This window comes from Cupressus sempervirens, chromosome 11 (genome assembly GCF_028749045.1).
Source record: "Cupressus sempervirens isolate cs-2001-9-10 chromosome 11, ASM2874904v1, whole genome shotgun sequence".
NCBI classification, from domain to species: domain Eukaryota; kingdom Viridiplantae; phylum Streptophyta; class Pinopsida; order Cupressales; family Cupressaceae; genus Cupressus; species Cupressus sempervirens.
Window position 1 is genome coordinate 374,880,405 of NC_143128.1, and position 21,925 is coordinate 374,902,329.

The 21,925-nt window shown below is 35.0% G+C and overlaps 1 protein-coding gene across 1 annotated transcript in view; it reads left to right on the plus strand.

Moving 5' to 3' along the window:
* Nucleotides 1-915: 915 nt before the first annotated feature.
* The window catches only part of LOC149529624 (cryptochrome-1-like), a 113,498-nt gene continuing 92,488 nt past the window's right edge, over nt 916-21,925 (plus strand). Inside the window, exon 1 of the mRNA XM_089811541.1 lies at nt 916-1,341. Within this exon, the coding sequence (XP_089667667.1) occupies nt 1,026-1,341 (316 nt within the window). The 5' untranslated portion in view covers nt 916-1,025. The remainder of the gene's footprint in view (nt 1,342-21,925) is intronic.

A 21,925-nucleotide genomic window follows, 5' to 3' on the forward strand; every position in this document is an offset into this window, starting at 1 on the left:
CTCTCTTTTGTAGTACTTGGGAGAGGATCTAGATCTTCAAGCTCAATTGCCTCTTGATTTGAAACCATTTTCATTGCCCACTTCAATAGCGTGTTTGCTTCTCCATCACCTTCTTAGAATATGTAGGAGAGTTTAACGTCATCAATGCCTTCTAGAGACTCCCAAATTTGTGGAATGAATTTCTTGAGCCTCTAATTTGGAGTATCTTGTTGACAAATTACATTGATCACATTTAACAAATCCTCTTTTAGGGGAGCTTCTTGAAACCTAGACATCTGCACATTGTTACTTCAATCAATACAACTTGCAACTCAACTTCATTACTTGTTTCCTTTGACAATTTTATCACCTCAAATATAATCGTATCTCCTATCTAATATTTGAGAATACATTCAACCCTCAATAGCCTTGAATTGTTTTGTGATGCATTGTCAAAATTCATCTTTACCATCCTTCTTTTGAAAGAGTCAAAACCATATTCAATCTCAAATTGTCAAACTGAGAAATGGATTAGCCCTCCAAATCCATAATACATTTTTATAAATATATACAAATATAGTTACAAATTGAATATAGATAATAATAATAAAATACAATTTTAACCAAAAATTGAAATTTATTTGTGCCTACGTAGCTATAGATATAGAGAATATTTCTAGATATGTTCCAGGTAGTATAATTATTTGTCCTTATGTAGTAACCTATCTTTATATTCATTGCGATGTTAGAGACGAGTCGTCACAGTACGAAAGTCATACATATATTCCTTTTCAGATTGCAGGGGAAAACGAAGAAACTTGCAATCCGTAGCTCGGGCAATCACTGTAAATGGACATCAAGATGACTCATTATTAGTATAGCAATCTACAAGTTGAATATAAAATCCTTAATACTATAAAGCAAAGCTTTGACTCTATTAAGGAAGGAGCAAAGAAGCGTAAGCGGTCTGCAATTTGATGATTGACAAGGCTGCGAAGGCAGGGGAGGAGTGGAGGAAAACAATGGAATGGTGTAGTTATTGAGAGATGGGGAAAACTTGCACCATTGTATGGTTCCGAAGAGACCTTCGAGTCGAGGACAACCCCGCTCTAGCAGCTGCTGCGAGAGGTGGGGATGTTACTGTGCTTCCTGTGTACATTTGGTGTCCCAGGGAAGAAGGACAGTTCTACCCTGGTCGAGTGTCGAGATGGTGGGTGAAGCAATCTCTTATCCATCTCCAGCACTCTCTGCAGATCATGGGCTCCCCTCTTATAATTATGAAAGCACAGGATACCCTTTCAGCTCTCCTGCACTGTGCTAGATCTACTGGAGCTACTCGGATCTTTTACAATCATCTCTATGGTTAGTTACTCCATTACCCATCTCATATTACTATATCGATGATCAGGTACTCACTTTTCATTTCATTTTACCATCCCTATTGGTTAGTCATTCCGTTGACCATCCTATTTTCGTTATATATTGATTGCTGTTGTCAGAAACACTGCATTTAATAGATAGATCCTCATATCATTGCCCATGGCTAGTTTGTTGAATGGTGGGTAACATTGATATTTTGCTAAGAAAATTCGGTAAATCAATGCAATTTTATTCGGCGTGAATCGGAATCAAAATGCAGGGATAGAACACTTTTTCCTGGTGGATTCAGTGGTCTGCACTAACCTCTGATCGCCTGCTTACTGCCCCCCGTCGGGCTTTCAAAACTGGATCAAGTCCATTAGCTGATGTGCTTCTATCAGGAGTTATACAAGGCGAAGATGCATTTTGTACAGAATAAAATCTGACGACCATTGATGTGATTGACATATTCTTATGAGTAAAAGATTGGTATTTTGGGTGTGTTTTATTTGTTTTTTCGTCCAGCTTAATACGTTTATACTGTACGGTACTAAGGCTGTTCATTTGAACCTCCAATTACTTTGTCCGTTCACCCAGTCAAAATTGACAGTTAGGACAAAGTTGTTAGCTGAGTTGCTATACCTCATCGTATTTAGATGGTCCTCAATTCATAAGCAGATGCATCTTGCGCATTATACATCCCGATGACCACGAAGGGGATCCGATTAGCACCCACATGATGATTGGACCATTTGAAGATAACACTGGAATGTGGAAGGAATTTGCTCACCTAGTGAAATTTTCCTACCTCTATTCTCAGTTCTGAAATGAAATTTGCTTCTCTGCCTGAATGCACATATTGCCAAAATGAACCCAAGTGGTTCATGCCAAACTTTGTTAACCGACTTGTTCCCGTGGTCCTCCATTCCCAAAGTCGATGCACCTGCGGATCATTATCTGCAATGAAAAATAACCACAATAGCGCCAACTTCCCTTTTTTCATAACGATGAATTTTTTCGTCAAAGTATTTATTGCTATAGTTACTTTAAACTTAACAAGAAGGAATCACCCATTATCCCAATTCATGGATCATAACAGGTATAGATGAACTCTCCATTTCATATTTGCAAGTCAACTCAAGTGCTAACCTATATAATTCAATCTAATTCCCTTATAAAATTTGATTTCATCCAATATTCAAATACCTTTGCTAATTCAAATTTTGTTCAGTCTTGTACTGTATCAGTGTAATCATGATAACCGTTTCAAGAAATTGACAGATTTTTGTAAGGATCTGTAATTTCTAAACTTGAAAACTTTCTCCCATGTGTCTGTTTCTAAGAAACCACTTTATTTGCTGTATGTTTAACTCTGTTTTCCTTTTATAGATTTACCTAAAACACAAAATCATGGTTTAAAATGTGGCCCATAATTAAATGTTCAAGTAGAGTCTACAAATTTCACTCATAGCTTTGGGACTTATCTTGTTCACCATGTCTAGAAGTAGGTTTTAATTGTATCCTGCATGTGAATTTGATTCTTAGGTTCTTATATTTACGATGAACAAAAATTCTCACAAATGAAAAGTGGAAGCGAAACTGAATATTAGCATCTGGGTTTCAGGACATGCTTTGGATGGGCAGAGTAGCTTTTGGCATGCCCATGATGGGTGTGTGTGTCATTTACATATAGAGTGGCCATCCAATAGTTGCTAGCCTCAAACTGGATCTACAGCTTGTGATAAAACTTTAGATCCAATGCATTAGGTTTTAATTGCATATAGTCCAACCATACTGATGACTTTTATTGTTTCACATGCTTATGACTATAGAATCTATTATTGTGTACATGAAATCTCTAGTCAATTCTATTTTATTTGTGGCCTTAGTTCTGATAATATTCTAAGTTCAGAAGTTTGGAGTCAAGTGGGCCATTGATTTTTGTTTAAGCGAGCTCTCCAATTTCAGGACTATGTGGCATCTACCTCATCAATCTGCAAACTTGGTTTAATCATATCGTGGTTATCAACGAGAAGGTTAGGCATATTCCACTGGAAGCTTAGGTCTGTGAAGAATTAAGCTTTTGAGATCTAGACTCAAGCAAGTAAAGTCCGACTTGGTGTTTGAAGTTCGGTTACACAGCTTTTGCAGTTTTAAACAATATAAATTTTGGAGTTATCTGCCTTGGTTAATCATGTTGTGTACAAGTTCTCAGGTTTAGAGAGTTTATCAAATCATGAATCCTAACCAATTGAGCTGATTATCCTAATCCATTGGTTTTTTGAATGCTAGATTTATGTGCTTATTTAGACTTTAGTAATCTACAAACTCTTGATACTTCAAATTATGGACTTGATCACATTACTTTTGGAAAGGCATGTATACTCTGGACTTCAAGATTTTAAATTATGGGTTTAAACCTAAACTTTGGACTTGAAAACTTTGGACTTGATTTCATTTGTCAAGCATATTGATAAGGCTATCAGCTTTGAAGTTAGCTTAATGTTGCAAGGCTGGAACTGTCTGTGCAGATGCATTCAAGTTTACTGGTAATTTTAAATTTGGGGTCAAAATGACATCTATGATTTAGAACACTTGTAGGCTTATACCCAACCAAATTGTGCACTTGAGCTATGTTTTAATTATATTTCAAAATGGAACTTGGGTACATGAATAGAATTGCTTTTGAGGTTTGGACCCAAGCATGTAAGTCCAAACCAATTTATTGGCATTTTGAATTATGGATACACATGGTTTAAACTCTGGGTCTTGGGAAGATAGCAAGCAAACTATTGTGGATTTGACAGCCCAGTAACTCAAAATAAATAAAAGACTTTTATGTAGATAATAGATTTAATAAATGGGGACTTGATCATGAACTTGTTGCTCTTAAGGTGTAAAAGACTTTTTTTTGTTGAATTGAGATTATTTAAATACTTATTATTTAGAAAATAACAAACCAAATTGGTATGCCAGTTGTCATTAGCAATGAACTGCTTTATATACTATAAGTGAATGATTTGAGAATCAGTTTGATCCATGGCCTTGCTCAAGCCTTGTCCTCTCAAAACCCTCATGGTTTAGATCTCCAAATCAAACTCTTGCAACAGGGTCATCCAGTTACCCCCTGGTTCACCCAATTCATTTTGCATCAACATAGTTTTATTTTGTGAACAGTCCCCTTCTGAGACATTCCTAAGTTTTACCCTAAAATCACAATTCCAATTAAATACACTTAAGAGTATCAACTGAACCAATTGAAATGTCCTTTCTAAGAGAACTCCTGGTCCATGTCCCACACACAATATTAGCTAATGGAAACCGACGTTAAACTATAAGCCAAGATAATATCTATAATTACTAAGTATGAGTAGACATTGTAAAGTTTCTGCTAAATCCTTCTCTTAATCAGACTTTCAATCCAGTCTTATATGCTGAGTTAGATCTTTTAAGTATTCTGAATATGATGAAGTTATTGCTTATTATAATGCAGATCCAATACTGAATATTGCACCTTTTATCGTGACGGAGAATCTCAGGTATAAATCGCTGGACATAAAATACTTAGAAGAGCAGACTGCTGTAACTGTGTGTCTTCTAAACTGCATTTACAACCTAATTATATATCCTTTCTAAAGGGTATGTCCCTCAAGGGACAGAACCCTTCCTAACTTTGCACTAACCATATCATTCCTAAGTCGGCGATCTAGGAGACACAGATTAGTAATGACCATAGTAACACGGGGACGCGTCCCCCCCCCTTTTTGCCCGACGTCTCGGAGACTTCAACGCACCGGAGACTTGGGGACTCCGTCTCCCCGTCCCCAGCGGTGCCACTAGATTCCACCACCTCCACCGAGGATGGGGGACATCCTACTATTCACTATTTGCAAATTCGACTATTTATGTTTAATGTTCGATGTTCCAATTCAATGCAATGTTTCAAGTATTCACTCTTTTACATCTTTACATCCTATATTGCAATACATATTTTCATAACTAACATTTTTAAATACCATATGCATAGATATATACACCGCTCTTGTCCCCTGCCGCCGTCCCCCCACCGTCCCCCCACCGTCCCCAAATTAAGGCCCCTTTGTCCCCCCGTCCCGGAAACTTGTCCTCTCATTTCGCCGTCCCCCCGTCCCCCAGGGTGGTGTAACTATGGTAATGACTAAGTAAGTAAGTGTTAGTTTAGTCAAGCACCAAACAAATGCATCATCTAGAAATCGCCGGCACCTCTAGGAGAAATATATATATATATATATATATATATATATATATATATATATATATATATATATATATATATATATATATATATATATATATATATATATATATATATATATATATATATATATATATATATATATATATATATATAATGCCAATCATTAGAGATATATTATTATTAAGAGAAAGTACGGTCTGTACTGTCAGACCTGTAGGTTTATCATGGTTATATTCTTAACAGACATATTGTTATCTCATCAACATCATTCATATTGAAATTTAATTAAGGCGATAATCATTCCAAAGTATATTCCTATAATACTCTCATTAGGAATTTGTTTGAAACATTTGCAAACCACAATCTCAAGGTTTGTGCCCTTCTTTTGCGAGAACATGGCAAGTCCCCCTTTGATCCCTTAGTTCACCCTAGAGGTTGGCCATCCTCCTTGATCAAGCCTATAAGCAGGGAAGGATTTTCAGTCCATTCCTCTCCAGCCCATGAGCTTTGAAGGCTGGTCATCTGTTCCATTTCTGAGTGGTTTACTTGACAAGAAGCATGGAGGCTGCTCATCCTACATCTCTCATGAACCTGAAATGATGTCCATCCTTATTTGCAATCTGTTTCACCTAAATTCAAAAAATAATATTATATGAATCTTCTATTACATATTTAGAACAAGAGAAACACTTAGATTACTCACAATGATCAATATGGTCTTGCAAACACTATTATATGAACACACACCCACACCCACATATTTTTACAGTTCTTTTCTAAAATTAATTGCTGCTGAGATTAAATATCAAAGGCCTCTTGTGATTTTCCCCAATTCTTTTCTTGTTTGATGCTGGATCATTTGATACCTTGAACAAATGAATTGTCCTCTTATTATATCTTCATGTGAAGGGGTGTCACACCTCTTCACTGACCTTTTCCTTTGCAAAGACACGGCTCCTTCATACCAAGCTGCTTTGACTTTATTTTAATTAATTTTTGTTTTACTTTAATGCCAGTCACTACCCATAATTAATGCCATCGACCATTTGCGTCTACTGCTAATGTTATGTGCAATTTTCTTCATGGTCTTGGACCCACATTCAAGGCTTGTGATCAGGGTGTTGGGCAGCAATTTGTTCTTTACCATCTCAGGGGCATGACACTGCACAATCTTGAACAATAGCAAACACATTTATTTTGTAAAATGTAATCTCGAAATTTCCTAACAGTTTTAACCAATGCAAATACTCACTTATCAATGCTAGAATACTTGATTTCTGCATTACACAATAGAGAACCATGCCTGACATCTTCAACCCTGTTTCTCTGAGTCAATATAACAACACTGGAATGCTTTGAAGCAGATTAAAATGTGTAGGACTAATTAAGACTGGGATATTAGCATTTGATTTCTTCGTTTCTGAATATGTAGCTTGTGATTTAGTGATCCACTCAATTTTAACATCTTTTTTCAACATTGCATTAAGTGGCGTGACAATTTTAGTAAATATTGCAACAAATTTCTGAATGAATTGATATAAAAGAAGGATTTCAGCTCTTTCTTGCTCCCAGGCAAAGGGGTCTTCCAAATAGTTTGAATCCTTTTTGGGCCTATAGATATACCTCTCTCAGAAATAGTAATTTATCTTTTGTTACCTGAAAATACGCTTCTTTGGATTCAAAGAAGTGCAACGCTTTTTACACTGTTGTAATACTTACTTCAAATTAGTCATGTAGTCATCATAGTGCCTGGAAAACACTATCCAATTATCCATGTAAATCATAAGGTACGCACGGATCAAAATAATCAATGCCATGTCCATGGCACCACTAACATTTATATTTTGCATTAATCAAAGTAAATTACATTCTCTTGTATTAAAAAATTCCGCATTTTGTGGTAAAGTTTTTTTAATCTAACCTTCAGAACTTACCATCACTTGATTTTATTTGGAATAACTGTCTAAGACCATTGACAATTTATAGAACCTCATTAAGGGAAGCAAGTGGGTAGTTTTACTTTTCTGAAGCCTTCTACAAATTCTAAAAAGTGACACATTTTCTGATGCTACCTTTTTTTTTCTGGTCTGGAATGAGATTAGCAACCCAAGTGGAGTGGCTAACAGGAAAAATGATATTAGTTAATAATTTCTGTACCTCTTTGAAAATTAAAGGCTTAAGCACAATGCATTTACCACTCTTTTTTCTTGGTGGAAAGGTTTGGCACTTGGCTTCAAAGGAATGATATGCATCACAAAAGAGGAATTAACAAGTTTTGAATCCTTGTAGCTCCAAGCAATAGCATCATCGTAATCTTGGAGAGCTTATTTAATACCTTTGGATAGTCTGTTGTCCGGAAATTGTGACGATCATGATTTGTGCCTCTAGAAGAATGTGATGTCTCCTTGTTCTCCTGATTATCCATGTCAAACAACCTCTCCAATGAGGTCATGCCTTTCTGAATGTTATTTATTATCAGATTTACAACTCTTTCTTCATTAAACTCAATGTCTTTCCTCTGATCTTAATCTTTAATTTGTATTCATAATAGAATTATGACTTATTGGTCATCTTCAAATACCTAGAAATTCTCAACATTACTAGGCAGTCGAGATTGAAACACGTTAATCTGAGAAACTAATAAGCCTTGATTCTATTACTCATTCTAAGACAATTACAGCCACAACCAAGCCATCAATAATATTGTTATTTGTCAAATTCTTTGATTAAGCTCTATACGTTCCTTCTATATTAGGATTACAAACCTGACATGCTGACCGATTCCTTAATTGATGACAAATTCCGAGTCAGAGTACGCTTTCCTAATTGCAAAATGTAATCCATGTATTAGAGCTTCATACTTGGCTGTGTTGTTTGTGCAAGCAAACTGAAGTCTAGATGCAGCAAGAAATAAAATCCCTCTTGGATTTGTTACTTCAGTTCCTGCATGTAATCCTTGTTTGGATGTGGAACCATCAAACTTAAGAATCAAAATTTGATCGCTTGTTTTTCGATGCTTATGTTGTGAATAAACACAGCTAGATTAGCACTAACATGTGTAGATACAGGCATTTATCCTGTTCACCTTTAGCTCTTTGCATAGACATGTATCCTATTCTTTTGTTGGGTAAATCTTAGGATAATTCCATCTCAGAATCAGTTGTATAAGCATCCACAGAGTCATTAGGCTCAGCCTGAGTTAATTTACTATATTTAGACAAAAAGCAGCCCTCAGAATGGTTCTCTTTTTAATTGTTCCTAGCACTTTATGAAATCAAGGTCAAGTAAATTCTATTTATGATTCTTAGAGAAGCCTACACCACTTGGGCAAAGTAAACTGTCTCAAAATCTGCCTATCCTGATTACATTTGTCTATTAACTGCTGCCTATTAGTATTTCAACAACATTTTGACATTGCCCATTAGCCATATGAGTGTCAAATAGGCGAACACATCTTTTAAATTTCAGTCTGAGACTTGGGTTGATGGAGGATCTTAGTAGGCATACATGCTGATTCACATTTGTGATGGGAATAGCTAGTATGTTTGTGCTAACTAGACAAATGTATGTTGACACAAACATTAGACTTGTTTACCTCAACTTGCCTGTGCTTGCTGAGTGTCTCGGTTCCCTTGGTAATAACAGCTTACATTTATGTCCGTCTTGTTGTCATGACTCTGCTTCTGGTACTGTTCTGGTCTGACTTTTCACGGATTCTGATTTCTGTTCTCAAAATTACATGAATTCTTTTGAGGTACATGCCTTTGTTGCCAAATAAAATTAGTGCCTAACTTTCTCATCATTCTCGAGATATCCTCTATTTCTGAATTTGTGCTTGAAGACGGATTTAAGAGTACATGTCCACTTGCATCACTTCTTGATGAATGATTCTCCCCTTATTTACACAAATACACACATTAGAATAGAGAAATAACAACAAATTCGAAGAATAGGATATTGGCGTTTTATTATCTCCAATGAAATGAAATTACAATATTCAGAAATATAACATGCAAAGCTACATGGGCAATTTGGAGAACCCTACGAGCCTTCTTTATATAGGCAATTTTTAACTACCCAAGAAGGTTCTAGAAATATTAACCCTAGACTTTGAGGCCAACCAACCCTAAGATATTATTATACTTATATTTTATTACACTAGAGTAGGCCCCAAACAACTTTGGAACTTAAATTTTTTCTTGAAGAAATTTATTATTGCCCATTCCAGGTTTCTGGAGACCATAACTCATCCCCAGATGTTCCGATTGGCTATTATGACTCCATTTCTAAAATGCCACAAACTTCTCTTTAGCATTTGATTTGCACAAACTCTAGTCAACTGAGGTTTAACCCCTTTTCAGAGCCTCTAAAGTCTTCAAAACTCAGTTCAAAGTTTCTATACCCTACTGCCAATACTGAAATTTTTCAATATCTTCAAAACTAGACTTGATCTTGCAATGAAACTTTAGTGGTAGGCTGATATATCCAAAATGAACCTTAGGGAAGAAATTAGAACATTCTAAGCTCTAATGATCAATTTACTAAAAATAGCAAGCTTCCAGAAGTAGAAACTCTGCACTGAGATAACTCTTATTGACAGGACAAACTGGAAATATTTTTGGGTGATGCAATATTGCCCTTACATCTATGATGCTCCTACATCAGACACCTAGGGTAATTTGAGAAGTGACATCACATCTCAGGTGTTCAGAGGAAAACCAAGATGGTTCACCTCCTCCCTTGATAGCCTTGATGAATCAGTCTTCCTTTCCATTTGACCAAATATTCTCCATATGCCCTGTTCCTTGTGTTTCTGCCAATACAACTTTCCAAAGTGTCTTCAATCTCCTTTGTAACTGAAGAGTTGCTTAAATACTCTACTGTGCTTTTGTGACCTCATCTTCAATACCTCCTTCATGATTCTCTATCAGATCTGAAATGTTAAATACTGGTGAAATATTCAATTTATTGGACAATTCTATTTCATAGGCATTTCCTGAATCATGCTTTTAGTATCCTTCATGGTCCAAACTTTCTTATTTTCAACTTATTATATGTCCCCACTAGAATCTCTCCATACTCAAATGAACCATGACTTTATCTCCAATTTGGAATTCCTTATGTTTCCTTTTCTCATTTGCCTTTGCCTTGTACTATGCTTAGTAATGTGCTTCCTCATTTCCTCATGCAAGTTCTTCAAGTGTTCTGCAAAATCTTCAGCTTGGGCACTACTTGTCTTCCCTTTGACCAACTTCTTTAGTTTAGAAGCATTTCTAGGACTACTTCGATATACTATTTGGAACAATGCTCATATTGACTGAATTATTCTATGAAAATTTTGCCTGTGGTAAAATCAAATTCTATCCCTTTGGTTTATCTCCAACCAAGTATCTTAATAGGTTTTCCAAACTCCTATTCACTACTGCTGTCTGTCCATCAGTTTGTGGATGATGTGCTGATTTGAACTTCAAATCTATCTTTAACTTCTTACACAATGTTCTCCAAAAGTACCCAACAAATATGGTGTCTCAATCTAAAACTATGCTTTTCAGTAAACCATTTAGTCTCACTACTTTTCTGAAAAACAATTCTGCTACATGAGCAACATCACTACTATTTGGAACAATGCTCATATTGACTGAATTATTCTATGAAAATTCTGCCTGTGGTAAAATCAAATCCCATCCCTTTGGTTTATCTCCAACCAAGTATCTTAATAGGTTTTCCAAACTCCTATTCACTACTGCTGTCTGTCCATCAGTTTGTGGATGATGTGCCGATCTGAACTTCAAATCTGTCTTTAACTTCTTACACAATGTTCTCCAAAAGTACCCAACAAATATGGTGTCTCAATCTAAAACTATGCTTTTCGGTAAACCATGTAGTCTCACCACTTTTCTGAAAAACAATTCTGCTACATGAGCAACATCACTACTATTTGGAACAATGCTCATATTGACTGAATTATTCTATGAAAATTCTGCCTGTGGTAAAATCAAATCCCATCCCTTTGGCTTATCTCCAACCGAGTATCTTAATAGGTTTTCCAAACTCCTATTCACTACTGCTGTCTGTCCATCAGTTTGTGGATGATGTGTTGATCTGAACTTCAAATCTATCTTCAACTTCTTACACAATGTTCTCCAAAAGTACCCAACAAATATGGTGTCTCAATCTAAAACTATGCTTTTCAGTAAACCATGTAGTCTCACCACTTTTCTGAAAAACAATTCTGCTACATGAGCAACATCACTAACCTTCTTGCAAGAAATGAAATTGCCATCTTTAAAAACCTATCAACCACCACAAAAATTGAATCATGCCCTCACCGAGTTCTTGGTAAGCCAAGAACAAAGTTCATGCTAATATCCTCCCATGGTTTCTCTGGTATAGGTAGTGGCTGATATAACCCTGTATTCTGCTTGACTTTTTTTGCCATCTAACATATTTTGCATGTTTAACATCTTGTTGTAGTTGTGGTCAATAATAATTTTCACTAACCAAAGAAATGGTTTTATCTCGACCAAAATGTCTAGCCAACCCTTTGCTATGCTTCTCTTTGATAAGATTCTCCCTCAAAGAACTCCTTGGAATGCACAATTGACTACCTTTGAATAACATACCATCTTGGATAATGAATTCCAACCACCTAGTTCTGTCTACAGTAATAGGTCTATACAAGCTTTCCAAGCTTCACCAAAATGAGGAGTCTTTTGGATACAAACTTTTGAGTTCCTTGAACCAACAACCTCAATCTGCATCTCTGTTAGCAAATTTTGTCTCTTGCTAAGAGCATTTGCAACCTTGTTAGACTTCCCACTCCATTGTTTCAAAACAAATGCGTAACTCTGAAAAAATTCAACCCATATCAAATGCCTCTGATTCAACTTTCCTTGACTATTCAAATATCGCAAAGCTTGATGATCAATAAATAAAACAAACTTCTTAGGTAAAAGGCAATGTCTCTATTTCTTCAATGCCTAAACTATAGCATAGAATTCCTGATCATAAATTTTTTTTTTCTGTTGGCATTAGTCAACTTTTCCTTGAAATAAGCAACAAGTTTACCTTCTTGACTCAAAACAACTCCAATGACATTACCACTAGCATCACAATCTACCACTAAATTTTGGATGTGCTAAAACAGACTGTTTTGTAACTTTTGTTTTTCAACAATTCACAACTCTTGTCTGCTCCTGTCGTCTTGTTGCTAAATTTTTACACATGCTAAAATTCAGCTCTAGCATAGCATAGATAAAAGGACTCATACAAGCAAGCATTTTTTTTTCATTCCTACATTCAGTTTACTTTTATTACAAAATATGTTTCACTTTGTGCCAAACTGAATATGTAAATGTTCTTTGTATTAATCATTCAATGATGTGTACAATTGATATTAACATCTGACAAATGAAACAAATAGGCTGAATGTAGTATTCTCCCACACAAGCTATGGGAGTAGCTTTCACTAAGAAAAATGATCCTACTATTCTATGCAAGTGATGGTCTACAAAGACATGAAATAAAAGAGCTCAAGGGTCATAAGGAACCAGTGATTGCCTGGTTATGGCTGGCTGGTTGCCATGATGTCTGCTGCTTGTGTTCTGGTTCATCCACTACTTCACCTTTTCAAGGTTCAGGATCCTGCAATGGAAGCAAAAAAATGGTTTAGATCTGTTAATGTTTAGCATCAGAAGAAGCAAAACATGGATTACTTGATATATTGGAAATTACTGCTAATTCCATAAATCACAGGGATATAAGCATATATATATATGTGTGTGTGTGTGTGTATTAATACACACACACACACATATATATGCCTATGTCCATGTAATGTTATATGGATTATTGACATTACCGTGATTATGTTTTATTGATTGATCGGTAGCCTTCATTATGATTGGGCTCCTTTGTTATTCGGGAGACAACTCATTATCGTGCCATGTTAGTATCAGGCACATTCATATTAAGTTTGTTTGTTATTATTACAAACTAACATGCCTCTTCGGAGTCATGTCCCTTTCTCTCCTATATACATGAGCATGCTGTTGCAGGGAAAGCAATCAATCCACGGCATTCAAAGTACTTGCAGTTAACAAACAATATTGCATAAACATTGCTCACTGTTATCATTATTATTTCATCTGTTATACATCACTTAAATTGTTACAGTTATAGTTTGAAGGAGGAAGATAATACTGTGATTGCTGCCAAAAGAAAAGCAAATACATTCTGCATTACTCAAGTAAGATATTCTCTGCAAGCATTTATTTTGTAATTGTTTTATCTATCAGAGATCCACAATATTTAACATGGTATCAGAGCTATAATGATAGGAAAACTTTTGCAAAGTATTCATTATAATCTAAACTTCAAAAAAAAGAAGAAGAGGTTTTAAAATCAAAGCATTAAAATGGTGAATCACGTAAGAATTGAAGATAGGCTAGATGGAGCATCAAACTTCTCATCTTGGAAAATCAGATTATTAATAGTGCTAAGAGAAATGGAATTAGAAAAATACATTGAATCAAATTTACCCATGCCTGAAAGTGAATATGAGAAAATAACGTGGAAAAGACATAATAATAAAGCAATAAAGATCATCATAGACTCAGTAAAGCATCATATACTTCCATCTATAGCTAATCTTCAAACTGCATATGAAATGTTCTCCTCCATTCAAAATACATTTGAAATTAACAATATGAGTAGATTATTAACTTTAAAACAAGATCTACTTTATATAAAGATGAAAAGTGGAGAATCCATAACCTCATATTTCTTAAGAATTACTGAATTAAAAGATCAACTTGCAACTATGAAAAATCAAGTGGATGATAAGGAACTAAGCATGATTGCTTTTAGAGGTCTTCCTCTGTCATGGGAAACCTTCATTCGAGGTTTAAGTTCACGACCCGAACTTCCAAAATTTGATCAACTAAAGAATGAATGTACTCAAGAGGAGGCTAGACTAGCTTCAAGAGGACTTATTATAAATCAAGAGGGAGACATCCAAGCACTGTATACTAATTCAAACAAGAAAAGGAAGTTTAAACATAACAATAAGGAATTCAACAAAAATCACAAATATCACAAACAACGTGATTGGTCCAAAGTTAGATGTTTTAAATGCGACAAGATTGGTCACTCCTATTATGTATGTCTAGAGAAGCAGAAAATTCAAGTAGCATTAGCGGAAGTTAAGGATGAAAATATTGAGAAAGTAGAAAAAGAAAATTATGCATTCTATTTAACTCTCTCAAGTGAATTAAACACTAACCTCAATACTTGGATCATAGATAGAGGAGCTTCTCATCACATCATTGGATTTAAGGATAAGTTTGAAACTTTCTCTAATCATTCATCAGAAGAAGTAACCGTTGGAGATAACTCCTCTTATCCTATTAAAGGAATTGGTTCTTGTTCTATACAACTGAATTTTGGAATTACACTACAACTCAAGAATGTTTTATATGTACCAGGAATCAAGAGAAACCTTGTCTCCATCTCCGGACTTGTTGATCAAGGATACAAAATTGCATTTCAAGAAGATAGAGGTCTATCTTGGCCCAAGAACTCAACTATTAAGAAAGCCATCTCCATTGGAGTTAGAGATGAGAGTCTTTATAAACTTTGTAATAATCAAAACCCTAATCTAAACTTAACCATTAGTAATGGTCAGTCAAATTCCTCTGAAATCTGGCATAGGAGACTGGGTCATCTTAATTATCGGGCTTTATCATCTATAGGGAAAATTGTAAAAGGCCTACCTAATCTGAAAGCTGATCATTTAAGTATCTGTAAGGGATGTACATTAGGTAAAAATACTAAACATTCCTTCTCTAAAAGTGATCATAAATCCAAATCCATTCTTGAACTTATTCACACAGATCTCTGTGGCCCTATGTCAGTCCCCTCTCTTAATGGGTGTCCTTTCTATATAATCTTTATTGATTATTACTCTAGGAGAACTTGGATCTATTTTCTAAAGCAAAAGGAATCATTTGAAGTCTTATCGAAATTCAAAGAATTCAAAGCCTTAGTTGAAAACCAATCAGGTCAAAAGATCAAAACCCTAAGGTTAGACAATGGGGGTGAATACATATTTGATATCTTTAAAAACTTCTGCATTTCTGTTGGGATTAAGAGGGAGTTTTCTGTACCTTATAATCCTCAACATAATGGAATATCTGAAAGGAAAAACAGATCTATAGTTGAATCAGCCAGAGCTATGTTACATGATCAAAATCTTCATTATTCATTCTGGGCTGAAGCATCTAATACAACTGTCTACATTCAAAATCGATGCGCTCACTCCATATTAGAGAATACCACCCTAGAGAAAGTATTCACAGGCATTAAATCAGATTTAAGCCACCTGAGAATATTTGGATGTCTAGTCTATGTTCACATACCGAAAGAGAAAAGAATGAAATTGGAACCATCTGGGAAAAAGAGAATATTCATTGGATATAGTGAAACTACAAAAGGATACAGGATCTACATTCCTGGGCAAATGACAATTGAAATTAGTAGAGATGTAATATTTGAAGAAGACACAACTTTTAAAATTTCTAGTAATAGTGATGAATCTATTTCTGAAGAAGATCAATCCACAGAAATTGAGAGGGAGGATGATTCTAACTTCTCTTCCATGTCTAATCATATAGAACCTAAAAACATCAACAATAACAATAAAAAGAGACCTCTTTGGGCTAGAAAAATGTTAGAAGAAAATCAAGTTGAATCAGATGAAGTAATTCAGGAAAGCAAAAGGACCAGAAATCAATCTTGTTATGTTGCATTACTATGTGAACTTATAAAATCTGAACCTACTAATGTTGAAGAAGCACTTTCACATCAATCATGGAAGGAAACAATGATTGAGGAATATAACTCTATATTGAAAAATGATGTATGGGATGTTGTACCAAGACCTAAGAACAAATCAGTTGTCTCTTCCAAATGGTTATTCAAGATTAAACATGCTTCAGATGGTAGCATTGAAAAATACAAGGCAAGATTTGTAGCCCGAGGTTTCTCTCAGAAAGAAGGTATTGATATTGAAGAAACCTTTGCCCCTGTTGCCAAATACACTTCAGTCAGAATAATACTAGCAATTGTAGCATCTAAAGGATGGAAAGTACATCAGATGAATGTCAAAACAACATTTCTCAATAGTAAAATTGAAGAAGAAGTTTACATTGAACAACTAGAAGGGTTCAATACTTATGACAGCAAGACTCATGTTTATAAATTAAAGAAAGCACTTTATGGACTCAAATAGGCTTCCAGAGCATGGTATGAAAGAATAGATAATCACCTATTGAAATTAGGATATGCCAAAAATGAAGCTGACCCAAATCTGTACTTCAAAATTGAAGGTGATGATATGATTATTCTTGTATTATATGTTGATGATTTGCTAATTACAGGTGAGGAACATCTCATAAAAAAATGTAAGCAAGAACTCACTGCAGAATTTGAAATGAAAGACTTAGGGTTACTTCACTACTTTCTGGGATTAGAAGTCTGGCAACTAAACAACTGTATTATACTAAATCGGGGAAAATATACAATTGATATCTTAAACAAATTTGGAATGATGGAATGTAAACCGGCTGCTACTCCTATGGAAATAAATCTACAAAAATTAAAAGATGATATGAACAAATTTGAGGCTGCAGATCCTACTTACTACAGAAAAATTATTGGATCCCTGATGTATTTGGTCAATACTCGTCCTGACATATGTTATGCAACTCACACCCTGAGTCAGTTTATGTGTGCTCCTAAGAAGACACATTTACATGTAGCCAAATACATATTGAGATATCTCAAAGGTACTATTGGAATGGGAATCAAATATGACAGAGTCAATATTGAACTACTTGGATATTTAGATTCTGATTGGGCTAGAAGCTCTATTGAGCGGAAGAGTACTTCAGGATATTGTTTCAGTCTTGGATCTGGTATGATTTCTTGGTCTAGTTGGAAACAAACTTCAGTAGCATTGAGTTCCACCAAAGCTGAGTACATTGCGTCTTCCTTGGGTGCTAGAGAAGTAGTATGGCTACAAAAGTTGCTATTAGATCTCTTCAAAAGACATTTGAAGCCGACTGTGATTTATTGTGATAATCAAAATTGTATTAAGCTTTCTTCTAATCCAGTATTTCACAACCACTCTAAGCATATTGAAATTCCATTTCATTACATCAGAGATATGGTGAATCGAGGAGTTATTCAATTGAAATACATATGTACAAATGAGCAAACAATTGATATCCTTACCAAGCCTCTTGCTAAAGTGAAATTGAAATACTTTAGAGAAAAACTTGGTATGATTAATTGTAATTATAAATTTTTGAAATAAAATATTTATTTCATTTTGAGTTTATGCCTCTATTGGTTTCTTAGTACCATTTGATATGTAATGAAAGGTGACGGTCTTTCATGGACATATTCATTTGAAGGAAATTATTTACAAGGTGACGATCTTGTAAATAATAAACCTATGTGTGTATTATATGAGCATCTCTAGACATTACTTAAGTGCAAGTAGAGATTATATGAGCATCTCTAGACATTGCTTAAGTGCAAGTAGAGATTATGAGTGTATCATGGACATCTTTAGACATTGCTTAAGTGCAAGTAGAGATCATGGAAACTTAATCACAATGGATATCTCTAGACATTGCTTAAGTGCAAGTAGAGATCATTTACCGTTCATATTATGTTGATTACATGATGATTTTGACTTATTGATGTTTTACTTCTCCCTAGCTAAAGAGGGAGTGTTAATGTTTAGTGTTAGAAGAAGCAAAACATGGATTACTTGATATACTGGAAATTACTGCTGATTCCATAAATCACAGGGATATAAGCATATATATATATGTGTGTGTGTGTGTATTAATATACGTACACATATATATATGCCTACGTCCATGTAATGTTATATGGATTATCGACATTACTCTGATCATGTTTTATTAATTGATCGACAGCCTTCATTATGATCGGGCTCCTTTGTTATTCGGGAGACAACTCATTATCGTGCCATGTTAGTATTGGGCACATTCATATTAAGTTTGTTTGTTATTATTACAAACTAACATGCCTCCGAAGAGGCATGTCTCCACGTAGAGACATGACTCCTCGGAGTCATGTCCCTTTCTCTCTTATATATATGAGCATGCTGCCACAGGGAAAGCAATGAATCCATGGCATTCAAAGTACCTGCAGTCAACAAACAATATTGCATAAACATTGCTCACTGTTATCATTATTATTTCATCTGTTATACAGCACTTAAATTGTTACAGTTACAGTTTGAAGGAGGAAGATAATACTGTGATCGCTGCCAAAAGAAAAGCAAATACATTCTGCATTATTCAAGTAAGATATTCTCTGCGAGCATTTATTTTGTAATTGCTTTATCTATCAGAGATCCACAATATTTAACAAGATCATATGATCTAAGCAATGCTAGCTCACCTCTCCTCAGATGCACAAGTATTTCATTCTTTCACAATGTATGTGCATAGAACAAGAAATGAATCATCAAGCTCATGAATGGACATTTGTAATAGAAATCAACTGTACATGGATATCAAAGAATAGCTGCAAATATATAGGGAATTGTATTCACGCCCAAGTATATATTAACAGGGTATAAACATCAAGAAGAACAGAGACTTTATGCTTTAGCATACAGAGGCACAATTTCAGACTCCAGAGCAGAATGAAAAGATGCAGCAAGGTAATGTTCTTTCCACTTAAGTCTATAAAAACAATGAATCAATAAGGTGAGAGCCATGGCAAGAATGATAATGAAGCTGCTATCAAAAAGACAACCATGTGAGTACAAGCATAGTATTTGTGAGCAATTTGAGCATTACTTCAAAAAAGAATAGCAGATAAACATCTTTGTGCATTTAGGAGAAAGGAAATGCAGCGTAATCAGAATGGAGAGAAACATTTCAATGTCATGCTTGTGAACAACCAGTTCACAAGTTACAGGTGCTTCATAAGGAAACAAATCTGACAAAGTATGCTGCAGGAGAGATATAATTTCTTCAATAAATTTGCAGTATATTTTGCATATCAGTTCAATAAAATTGCATAAATAAGAAGTATATTGAATCATTGTGAAGAGTAGAAGTGGATACCTTTTGGGAGAGGAGAAATTTCAGATATAACACATCAGTAAGACATTTAATGTAGAAGCTAAATAATGAAGAAGCATTCTTCTTACAAAGCCTATCAAATGCATATGTTCTAAGATCTGTACATCATTTTTATTACCTGTTACCCCTAGCAATTCAACTTTCAAGATCAGCATACTCAGCAACAATTGAAAATGGAACTAGGATCTGAAAGATATGGAGCTAAAGGATGGCATCAAGCAAAATTGAGAAAGCTACAAGTTTCTTTAGTTGTTGTGGAAGGTAAAATTAAAGAAAAAATAAATAACGGTTCAAAAGCTGATGACAAAAACAATGTATAAACGAGATCCCACAGTGTTGAACAAATAATGGATGAAATCAAAAGACAGGAAAATAGTGCAGCTTCTGTATGAATTAAAAAAGCTAGTAACCATCAACTCAAGTTACACCAACCATCAATTTTTCAGAAGTATTATACGACGTTTATGGCATAGCAAACAAGCAGTAAAGGCATATTGATGACAGTTTCCGTGTTATACACCTTGAGGATGTAAGCTGCTTTAATGGGGATATCGAAGCTGATGATCAACATAAACAGTTAGTTGTAGAAATCCAAAGTTATTGTCTGGCAGTATTCATGATGGGTTCTTTGGGTATGTTGCAAATCTGCAAGATGGAGTTATCTCATAGATAAAGACAACCTCACAACAAGCAAAGCCGACATCATAGTTTTTATCAACAAATTGCCAATACCCAAATTGTGAAAACTCATCTGTAGCAAAGGATTCTAAGGAAAATGAAACCTTTGTAAGAATTTATTAAAAATTGAGAACCTAGTTACATAGATCATGAAAAGGAGGTCATTGTTTCAAGCTGGATGAAACCCTACAGAGGTGTTGAGAGTGTTGCTCTAACAACAAAAAAGAAAAGAAAAAACACGCGAATCATGCTCATCTACAGAAAAGGTGAACACAAACGTCAAATCTGGGAGCAAAAGAAGGTGCTTTTAAAAACAGCCATGGAAAATACAATTAGCAAAGAGCCGCTGATAAGAAGATGGAGGACTGTGTTGCAATTTACCATCACTAGCGACTTCCAGATGAGCAAAGCTTCATAACCATCAATAAGCCAAAGGTCCAGATTTGTATCTCCCGACACGCTTTTTTCCTTCTGCGAAAGAGGAAAAGGTTGTCATAAAAGCTTTAAAAGAAAAGTGTGAAAGATGTAGAATGCAGTTACAAAGCTGTTTTACCTTCAGCAAAAATTGTGCAAGGCTTTGGAGCAGAAATTTTCATTCATGGCGGCCAAGCAAAGGTGCAATAGGGTAAACCCTATAGGCGTCATTCCTTCCAAATTCTGAAGTTTTCGAATGAAACAATGAAAATGTTTTAGTCTTGTTTTAGGTTTCTATCATTAAAACATATGGAGGAGAGGGCATCCACGTTGCTGATTATTATCCAAGTCCTTTTTTCTTTATAAAATCGATCACTTTGCATAGTTTCAATTGATTTTTATGAAGTGATAAGTTTTGAAATAAATGATTGGGGTCGGTTTTAAAAATGTCAATGGGGGTTGGGTTCGTAATAGCTTAAGATATCATTGCCTAAGTGTTATGTCTTATGTTATGACGTTATTAGTAATGCATTTGAGGTCAAGTTGTAATTAGTTATTAGCTTGATTAATGCATTATAAATCAATCGGTTAATTAACAATAAAATAGGGATGCATTATTAATGACGTTTTCAAAGAGTAAAAGACTTGAAGGAATGGAATGAATCTTAATCAAGGCAGTTGCCATGTGGAGTCATGTGGAGTCATTAGAAGAAGTCTTTGCTGTGATTAGCTCACAAGATGTAATGACGTCAACTTATTACTTCCATGTGTCAAAATACTTTGCTAGACTTTGAGTTTCACTTAAGGACTTTTGAGTATTTTTAGGAATCTCTTGGACTTGTTTTTGACTTGTCATTAAAGGAATAATTCTAGGAGTTAGTATTAGTAGTGCATTTAAGGTCAAGTTGTAATTAGTTTTTAGCTTGATTGATGCATTATAAATCAATCAGTTAATTAACACTAAAATAGGGATGCATTATTAAGGACGTTTTCAAAGAGTAAAAGACTTGAAGGAATGGAAGGAATCTTAATCAAGGAAGTTGCCATGTGGAGTCATAAGAAGAAG